Here is a 9,551-nt window from a genome sequence, read left to right on the forward strand (position 1 = left end):
GGGGACAGGGAAAACCTGAATAAACAAACATGTGCCACAGATTAGTGAGAACATCTGTAGGTTTTATACTGTTTTGAGAACACATACCACAGTTTTTCATTTCTTATGCTTTTTTTGGTTTCTCCCTTTCTGTCTCTCTCTTTTCTTCTTCTTTTTAAATATATTGCTAATAAAGGTTGGAGGTAGAAAGCACAGCTGGACTCTGCATGACATGCCACTGTTTAATTTCTAGCTTGGAGGATGAGAAGAAGAGTAGTTTTATTGTATCCTAGAAGAGAATAAAGCCACATGCAAATACCAGCCATGGACATCTGTTTCCTCTTTGTGTGAAAGAATTCTCATATTTGGAAGGGAATCCCAGTTCTGAAGGGGCTGATGAGGTTTTGTTTTTTTTCTTTTGGTTCTTTCCCCCATTCTTTACCACTCCTTCAGCATGCTGCCCTTGCTCTGGCTGCTGTTTTCCTCAGGACAATGTCAGCTTGCAGTTTAGCATCAGATATCAAATGGGTGAATTTTGAGGTACTTTAAAATGTTGTGTTGTAGTTACAAAGAGCATTATTAAGTTCCTCCTTAAATTTCTTTTATTTCATTAAACAGTATTTGGTGGGAGGACTTTTGCTCTGTCATCAATCTTCAGTACTTACAGGTTGGTATTTTTCTTTAGAAGCGAGATGTGTGTATCTGCTGCTCTGGCCAGGAAGTGCAACTATTTCTAAAAGTAACTTATTAAACATAATAATTTAAAATACTTTGTATCAGGAGAATTAAGTAGATGTGTAGAAATAAGCATCTGCAAAGTTCATTAACTTAAGTTAGGCATCAGGTGCTAAGGACTACAGGGATTAGAGTAAATGATAATTTCACTAACCTATAAAACATTTTAGAATAATTATTTGCAGCTGTCTGGGGGCTTTAAATTTGCCTTGTGTGTGTGTTTAAGGGTTGACTCTGATGAACAAACAGCACAGTTATATAACATTAGGCCAGACATGAGAACTGGTACTCTCTGTCTATTTTATATTAATGTCGAATGAGAGGTTGGTGGAGCTTGCCAGGGTTTCATATTTGCTGGCAGCAAGTTACCCACATGTGTGGACCACATTTTTATTGTTGCCTTAGCCTATTTCAGGCAGAAATATCTCTGCTTAACAGGGTATGATTCTGTTCATTGCTGAAGAGCTTTTCTTTTAAGAAACAAAATACGAAAAGGAATGAAATGCTGTAAGTGTTCAAATTAAGAAGTGTCCCCAGACTGCAAGATTTTGTCACATCTGCTGTGGTGGAAGAATAAAGGGCAATAAGCCATCTAAAGGCTTTTTCGTGGTCAGATGAGCTACCCTTACAGAACTATTTCTTTTTGCGTATATTAATGCTACTTTTGGGTGTGGGCTGTTTAGTCTGGTCTCTTAGGGAGACAAGGCTTATGCAAGCAGGGTGTTTGCACACATGAACACACAGCAGCCTGCACAGCCCTTCCACATCTTGACCACGGAAATGTGGTGGAAGGACAGAGGCTGCAAAGATAAATAGGAGTTCCTATAACATTCTTGAAAATATGTGTGTGAGGGGAGAATAAAGGTGATTAAGAGGTTTGAGGGAAGGTTTGCAATAGGAGCTGAACTTTCAACAAGGGGTGTGGAACAGATCTTGAGAAGAAATGTGATGGAGGTCCCTGTCATGGGAAGATTGCTGAATGTGGCTTGGAAATTATTTGGCTTCAGAGAATCTGATGACAAAACATGAATCTGCAGGAAGACAGACTCCCTTTCATTCCAATACCCCTGAAATTGCTTGTGTGGGTTTTGTTTTTAAGTCAGCATGTCAGACAGGATCCAATGGGTGACTGTAAGAGATGTAGGACATCTCTTTAGGATCTTCTTAGTGCAGCAAAGGTGCTGCTGGTCTGCTTGGTGATGGTGGTGCTTTCTATTTTGTTGGGGATTTTCAAGTTTTTAAACTCTAGTAAAGTGTGACTTACAAATGTTTAGACCCTTATCCTGCAGCCCTCCTAGAGAGGAGGGAGCCCAGTGGCTGTGCAGGTCCCACTGACACACATCCAAAATCTTCCTGGGTGTTTCGGATGCTGTGCATTGCTGCATCCCATGGGACATGTGGGGAGAAGGGAAACCCATAATCCCCATCCAGCCCTGGCTCCCCTGAGCAGGACACAGAAAGCAAACACCACTAACAATGAAAATCAAATAGCACTTGTGAACGAGTTTCCCCTTTGACTGAAATGCTTCTAGCTAGGAGATATAAAGGGAATTATGTCAAAAGCTTCCCTTGTTGTCTTATTAACAGCTGCATCATTTTACCACTCATTCGCAAGCATAAAAAAGCAAAACTTGGAGGCTGTACTTGAAAGCTTGTTTTGTTTGGTGTACAGCTGGATACAGAGCATTTCCTTTTTTTTTTTTTTTTTTAATTTTTTTGGGTGGATTCAAGACATTTTCTTTTTTTTTTTTTTTTTTAACAGATTTGAAGCAAATGTGTTGGTTATTGTTACTTATTTTTACTTATTTTTTTGGTCTAGATATAGAAGATTATGTTGCTTTTCGTTTTACATTGCGAAGAAATTATTCCATATAACTTCAGTTCAACAATGCTGCAGTAACATGTGGGTGTATATATATCTTTTCATAAATATATCACCACACATTATTGTCAAAGATCTGGACTTTTTTACCCAGTATTAAAAATGAAATTTAATTGCTACACTAGAGTTTCAAGACCCTGATAAATAAGAGCCATGTCTGACCTTTATTGTGGGGCTCTGAGATGCTACCAGGGATATTGCTCGTTGTCCAAGATGACAAACTTCCTCTGAGATTTCAGTTTGTCAGCTCAATGTACAGCAGTGACATTGATTTCTTCTCACTGCCATTTCCTGCCTGAATAGATAACAAATTTTCTGTTGCAGGTGTCTGTCAAGTTTAGTTTTGCCTGACAGATTAACTTAATAGACTCATTTATTAATCATTACGTGCAGCACAGGGAAGCAGACAATACTCTTTGACTCCTGTGATGTTGAGTGGATGTTCCATTTCAGATTCCTTTGTGTAGCTTGAATTTAGGTTTAATAAGCCATTCATATCTCTAGTGAACGTTTTTAACCTGACATCACTCAGAGCAAAGATATCTGCATTACATAAGCGTGATCCATTTTGATTATCTACTCCTTTTCATGGTAAAAGATGCATAAGTGCTTTCTGAGACGAAACAATTTGATATATGAACTGCCAAATCAGCCTAAACTAGGAGGAAAATTAAGAATGATAAAAGGAGAAGAAAACAGGTAGTTGGAGGAAGATTTGAGTCTGGGGTTGACTGCCTAACAGAGAGGAGGAGATAATGCAGAAGCTTTAGGAAGGGGCAAAGCAGACCTGCAGATACAGCTGTTGGGTGATCCTAGGACAGGCCAGTGTTTTCCTGGAGACCCTTTTCCCTAGATCTCTTGAGACAGATATTCAGCCTGGAGATAGCAAAGGCAGGGTTGGTACCAGAGGTAGGCATTAGACAGGGCTTCTCAGAGTGGTGAAGGGCAAGGAAGAATGTAGTGGAGAGCTTTGTGGAGGAAGAAATATAATAGAAGGCATAAACTTGGAAAATGATGTCTCTTGTTGCAAAGTGCTTCAGTGTGTTCACAATGAAAACTGACTGATGAGTTGAGGTTTTTATCAGGGCAAAATCTGGGAAGGACATGGAAATGCAAAGGCACTCCTGGGACAGGTGGCAGCAGGAACGAGCCTAGACAGAGATACAGGCTGTTGCTGGACAGAATAACCCCGTGTTACAGGCAATAAGAAGAGAACCACCAAGCTTCTCCCTGGGGTTTTAGTTGGGTTGTGGTAGCTCCTCACAACCTGCTTTTAATTCTCAAGGGAGCCTGTTCATGGGAGATCATGGGAGATGTCCAGGAACGTTTTTGCAGCTGATGCCCAACTGCAGAGCCCTGGTTGCAGCACAACAGCTCAGCATCTGTGAGGGTCTGCACTGCTGAAGATGTTTTTTTGCCAAGCTGTGTTCCTGGCCTTGGGAACGTGTTTCTTGAACCATCCTTATGGCTTTCTTGGCTGACTGTCAAACCAAGAATGTCCCTGCACTAGATCACACTGCTTATTGCTCTTCTAGGCCACCCTGGTAACAATACATTAACCTCTCAGCAGGGAATGTGATAAACAAAGTAAAACTGCTTTAGTGAAACCAGTCATTTAATGGCAGCATACATAAAGTGTCCGTAAAGATTTGTAAGTGTAATAAGCTGCAGTTCACTGAGGGAACAATAACTGTTCCTAATTTAGCCAGTTGAGGAACATGCCAACCCAATTTGCTTTTGTAACATTATGTTGGATTTTTTTTCTTTTCCCACCTCTCCAGATTCCTTTCTCTCTGGTACAGTTTCCCCTCTGGGAGTCCTTAAAGGTAAGTTCTCTTTAGTGATGGAAATGTAAGTTACACATTTTGCAAAGGTTTTCCATGGTAACTTATCTAACTCGATTATTTTGATTATGGGTGTGTCCAAGAATCAGTAATTATGTGCCAGCCTACCTGTGCATGTGAAGATCATTTGCCTGAATATCTGAAAAATAGCAGGAATATCTAACCACTGATCTGTGGCATGCAGGCTAGATTTTACCCACAGCTTGCCAGAAATCTTATCTTCGGCTCAAACTTTTTTTACTGCTTAAAAAGAGTGGGAACCACCTTGTGTTGTGTGATTTCTTTTTTTTATTTAACTTTTTTTAGTGTTTTGGTCTTCATGGTAAAAGGAAATTGCGAATGAGAAAACTGTTTCAGCCTGGGTTTTGTGAACATCACTGAAAAGCTATTTTGATTGGCTGCATGTACTTTATTTTAAAATCATTTAAAGAAGGTGTCAATAGATGATGTTTTAACAGTGCAGTTGTTTGGAATGATATGCTGTTCTCCCACCAGCAGCTGGTTGCTCTGTTTACCATGGTCAGAGTCACGATCCAGATTTTTGAGTGGACAGTTGGATTTGAAGACATGTAATTTCTCCATCCCTCTCTGTTTCTTTGAACTCACTGCAAAAGATGAAAGGAAGGGTTTTTCAAGTGCTTGAAGGTCATAGGGTGGAAGCACAAAGAATTATTGCAGATCATTAAAAGCACTGTAGCAAAATATCTTTATAAAAGAGGAGCTGGAGAGAGAAACTTTCTTCTTGGTAGGAGTGCTGGACTTCTGAGCAAGCTCGTCATGGAGACCCAAACTGGGTCCTTGTATGTTCAATTGGGACAACAGTTTGTCCTCTTGCTGTGTGTCTGTATCTGGGGCTGTTTGGGGGGGGACAAGTCCACAGTGTGAATGTTTGCATGTAGAGGCTTCAGGGAGTTTGAAATAAAGGTGAGTCCACAGGCAGGAGGAGAAGGAAAATCATCAAGAGCTTTTGCAGAACTGAGCTGTGTTCGTGGAGGATTCTGTAGGTACTTCATGAGCTCAGCCTGCTGTGGGGTCTGGGTATCATCCCACTGCACAGGGGAGCTTGGGCTGCCTTATTAGGAATCTGTTTCCCTGCCAGTGTCCAGGAATGGCTTTCTGTAAACTCTTCAGCAGTGGTACTGGCCCAACCTGCTAATGGTTAGTGCAGCAGCCGTGTTTGGGAGCAAGAGGTGGCAGTGCTTAAAGGGAAAAAGTGCAGTGTTCGTGCCAAAACCACATAAACCAGAAACATTGTGTAGCTGTTTTCAGAATGTAAAGTTGTTTTAACTAATGTCCACGTAGCTGTGACAGTAAAATGTATTGTTTGCATTACAGGCTTTAAAGAAGACAGTTTGAATTTAGCTAACTGCAGGAGTGAGTCACTCAGAATGAGGCATCATGTTTAATCTAAAGAGGTCAGTGCAGATCCGAAGAGAAACAAAACTTGTGTCAGTTTGTTCCACAAACCTGTTGCATTATATTCTTCTGATGTGGAGTCAAGAGTAGAGAACTGCAAAAATCAGTCTGGCATACTCAGTCACTTTGGCTCAGCACAGGGAGAGAGAGCTTAGGGTTTGTCATATCAAAGCCAGGCAGTGAAAGCAGAATACATTTTGTTTATCTGAGTGAAGCTCTTAAAAAATTGCCCTGACAGTACAACAAAGGACAAAAATCATTATGGTCCCATCAAGAGGATGGATGTGGCCAATAGCATCACTGGGAGTGTGGTTGAGGATGTAGGGCTCCTCACGGGTGCATGAAGGGAGCATGAACAGACAGTAATTACACAGAAATAGAAATGCAAAGGACAAGAGAAAAATGGCACGAAGCCTGAACAGAAAAGTTATTGAGATGATGCCTGAGGGACTATTCTGCACTGTATTAATAGGATTACTTGAGAAAGTAACTGTGGGAGCAGTTGTGTCTGATGTGTGTGGGCCATCTCACTGAGGAGAACAGAACAAGTGCTGTGGCTGTGTCATTTTTAAAACCATTAGTACGAAGTTACATAAGCTGATGGAAGATAGACTCAGTCTTATGATTCCCTGAACAAGCTAATCACCATAAAAATGAGGAAAATCTTTCCACTGTGAAAGGACAGTTAGAGAGGCACATGGAAGAAGGAGTTTCCTTTTCCTTCAGATATGGCTGACTGCAGCCAGCAGCAGGGTGTTAAGCTTAAAGAAGCCTAATAAAGGCTTGTCATAGGTAGCAAATTGTGTGTTTCTATATCCCATTTTCTCTATCTGCTTTACTCCGAGCTGCTCTGGTTATTCCTTATGCGTTAGTCACAGAGTTTACATGCACAGTTTTCTCCTGTCTGTGAATGTGCACCAGCTGTTTCCTGTGAGAGCAAACTTGCATGCCATGCACTAAACCATATTAAAAGAAGAGGGAGCATTGTATAGATTACTGAACTATAAGGTTACGTTGGCTGTGGGTGCTGGCAAAGGGAGGATTGCAGTAATTAGCAAGAAACAGATACTGCTTCAAGTACAAGTCTTACTGATAGTGACCCAGGTGAATACACAATTTAGGAACAGGTAATAGACTCCTTTCTTAGTTCACAATGGCTCAAGAAACAACAGTAAAGTAATTATGGTGCTTTTAATTAAAAATAAAGTCTTTTTAAAAAAATATTTAGGTAGCATCCACTGCTGTAAGGTGTGCTTAATGTCCTTTCTCTTCTCAGTTCTCCATTTTTCTCAATTTTTAAAAATTTTGTTTGAGGCACAGATTATTGCTATAAACCAAAAGAGAGAAGGAAACTGTGCTATGGTGTATCAGATTTCAGGACCTTGTAATTCCCAACCAGGGTGGGGTAGTATAGCTCTTTTCTGTCTCTTTAGTCCAAGTCTTGCAGGTGAAACAATTTTGAATTCTTCTCAGAGTTCAGGGAAAGAAGGGAACGTGTTACAAATTTTATTCACTTTCTGCTACACCAACCCTCAGAAGAGCACCGTGGTTGAATATTACTGTGACAGTTTCATCAAGTTTACATTCTTTTGTGTGGGGTTAATGCTTCTGATCCCATCTCAAAACCAGGTGGCCCTGAAGAAAGGCAACAGAGCATAGATGTAGTGTGCTTCCCAAATACCAGCCAAGCACAGAGCCTTCCATATTAGTTCAGGTTTTGGAATTAATGTTGTAAGATACAGTCCCCTTGTTTGCTGCCATGGAATTTCCAGGGTGCCTCAGTAACTTGCTTTGGAAATACTATATGTGTGTTCTCCACTGTGGGAATTTCACATTGTGGGCTGTGTATTTGGCATGGAATTGTTGTGGGTTACACGGAGCCTGGTGCAGCTCCTGCTTTCACCCTGCTGCCAGGGCTGTGCAGTCTCTGCTCAGATGACTGTGGCCTCGTGGAGCCCATGCCTGCTGTCTTAACTTTCATTCTCTTCTGTTCAGACGTTTTATTCAGCGCTTGTAATCATCATATCCGAGTTCCTACCAGCAGCACATAAGTGATTTATCATAAGTTTCATGTTTTAATCCATAATTCTTTTCTTTTAGAACTGAGAAAAAAGACATCTTTCATTTCTGCTGGGGGGGGCATTACAGAAATACAGGGCATCAGGTGGGGTTTTTTTCAGTAAAATAGCATTTTAAAACCCTACAGAAAATCAAGATCCTCTGGTAGGTTTGAGTCCAGAAACATTTTGTCAAAAATGCCTGTTTCTTAAGACTCAGTGGAAATGGTCAGATCCCGTGGAGAACAGTGCTGTGTGTAAGATAAACCCTTCTCAGGTGAAACAAGACTCAGTCCTCTTGGGTTTTATATTTCTGCATGTTGGCTGCACTTCAGAGCCTCTGAGAATTACTCAAATGCAGCTGTACAGGGAGAATGGTCTCTTTATAGACCAAATGTATTGTATGTCTGGAGAAAAGGCTTTGGTAGGCAGCGAGGAGGGAAGGAGCAGGCGGGACAGGAGGACATAGGCCTCAAATGAGTTGACTTTAAAACAAGGGGGTTTTTGTTTGTTTAGTTGGTGGATTTTTTTAAGGAAAACAAACCTACTGTCCTGGGAACCTTTTGTCTTTTTCATTAGACAGGTCTGACTCTTTAAGATCAGACACTTGGACATTGCTAAGACTGTGGAACATCAGGGTCAGCCAGCCCTGCCCCTACAAACCCAACCTCCCTGGGAGGGCTGGCACAGACTGTGCTGCTCCACTGGCCCAGGAGCTTCAAAGAAAGATAAAAATCTTCAACTGACCATGCTCAAGGTGATGTCTGACTCTTCTGGCACTCAGTGGGACCAGGATTTCCCTCTTTGTCTCAGTGCTGAGCAAAATTTAGAACTCTTAGACTTCCTGCAGATCTAGTGAGCCCACAATTTTTTATCACTGGTTTTAGCAATAAAATAATTTTCTCAAACCTGTAGGTCTCACAGTATAACAGGTGTTATACAAAAAGAGAATGGGGAGAGTCCAGCCATTCCCCTGTGAGGCTGAGCAGGATCAGAGAATTGGCTGGGTCAGAACAGGAGTTCCATGGATTGGTTCTAAGCTAGTTTCTGCCCACACAATAGAGAGCAGGTTTGGGGTTGGACTTAAGTCCTTTGTTTTCTGTTCAGGTGCAGCTGTAACCATAGGCACAAGGCACTTGTGTTGAGGGGCATGTGCTGGTGCACTGAACTATAGATCTAGAGGACAACAGCACATGTGCTCATTTGCTTGGTTCTCTTGGTTCCCCCCTCCAGAGAGCTCAACTTCTGGGGGCTGGTATAGGCAGTATAGGGTGTGAACTGATTTTAGGGTCAGCTCAGCCTTGCTCTTGGTCATCAGTGAAGATAGATTTTGAGATATATCTTGAAACTTGCTGTGCAAAGACTGCTTGATGGCTTTCTGTGGAGAGTGAAGACTCCAACCTTGGTTGAAGCTCATTGCACCTGATTTTTAAAGTTAATAAGAAGGAAAAGTTTACAAAATACTTCTGCCCAGGCAGGTGGGGTTCTCAGCAATAATATGTGTTTATAACTCCACCATTGAATCAATAAACCACATGCTATTTCCCTCCTAAAATTTACAGTCAGATCTGTTGCTGCTTAACAGGGCAAGTAGAAAATAGAGGCATGCAGCCAAACTAGGCCTTGAATGGCTCTTTC

General features: G+C 41.4%; 1 protein-coding gene across 7 annotated transcripts in view; it reads left to right on the forward strand.

Moving 5' to 3' along the window:
• Positions 1 to 9,551, forward strand: part of SLC25A26 (solute carrier family 25 member 26) — an 84,844-nt gene that overhangs the window by 52,169 nt on the left and 23,124 nt on the right. For 4 of the 7 annotated variants that reach the window (XM_017747199.1, XM_017747198.1, XM_017747200.1 and 1 more), the window contains exons 6-7: positions 598 to 646; positions 4,378 to 4,422. The exons of 1 other annotated variant lie outside the window; for it this stretch is intronic. In XM_017747199.1, coding sequence (XP_017602688.1) covers positions 598 to 646; positions 4,378 to 4,422 — 94 coding nt within the window. The remainder of the gene's footprint in view (positions 1 to 597; positions 647 to 4,377; positions 4,423 to 9,551) is intronic. 2 more of the 7 variants (XM_008643589.2, XM_017747202.1) reach the window with 1 other exon arrangement.

This window comes from Corvus brachyrhynchos, unplaced genomic scaffold (assembly GCF_000691975.1).
Source record: "Corvus brachyrhynchos isolate BGI_N302 unplaced genomic scaffold, ASM69197v1 scaffold91, whole genome shotgun sequence".
Classification (NCBI taxonomy): domain Eukaryota; kingdom Metazoa; phylum Chordata; class Aves; order Passeriformes; family Corvidae; genus Corvus; species Corvus brachyrhynchos.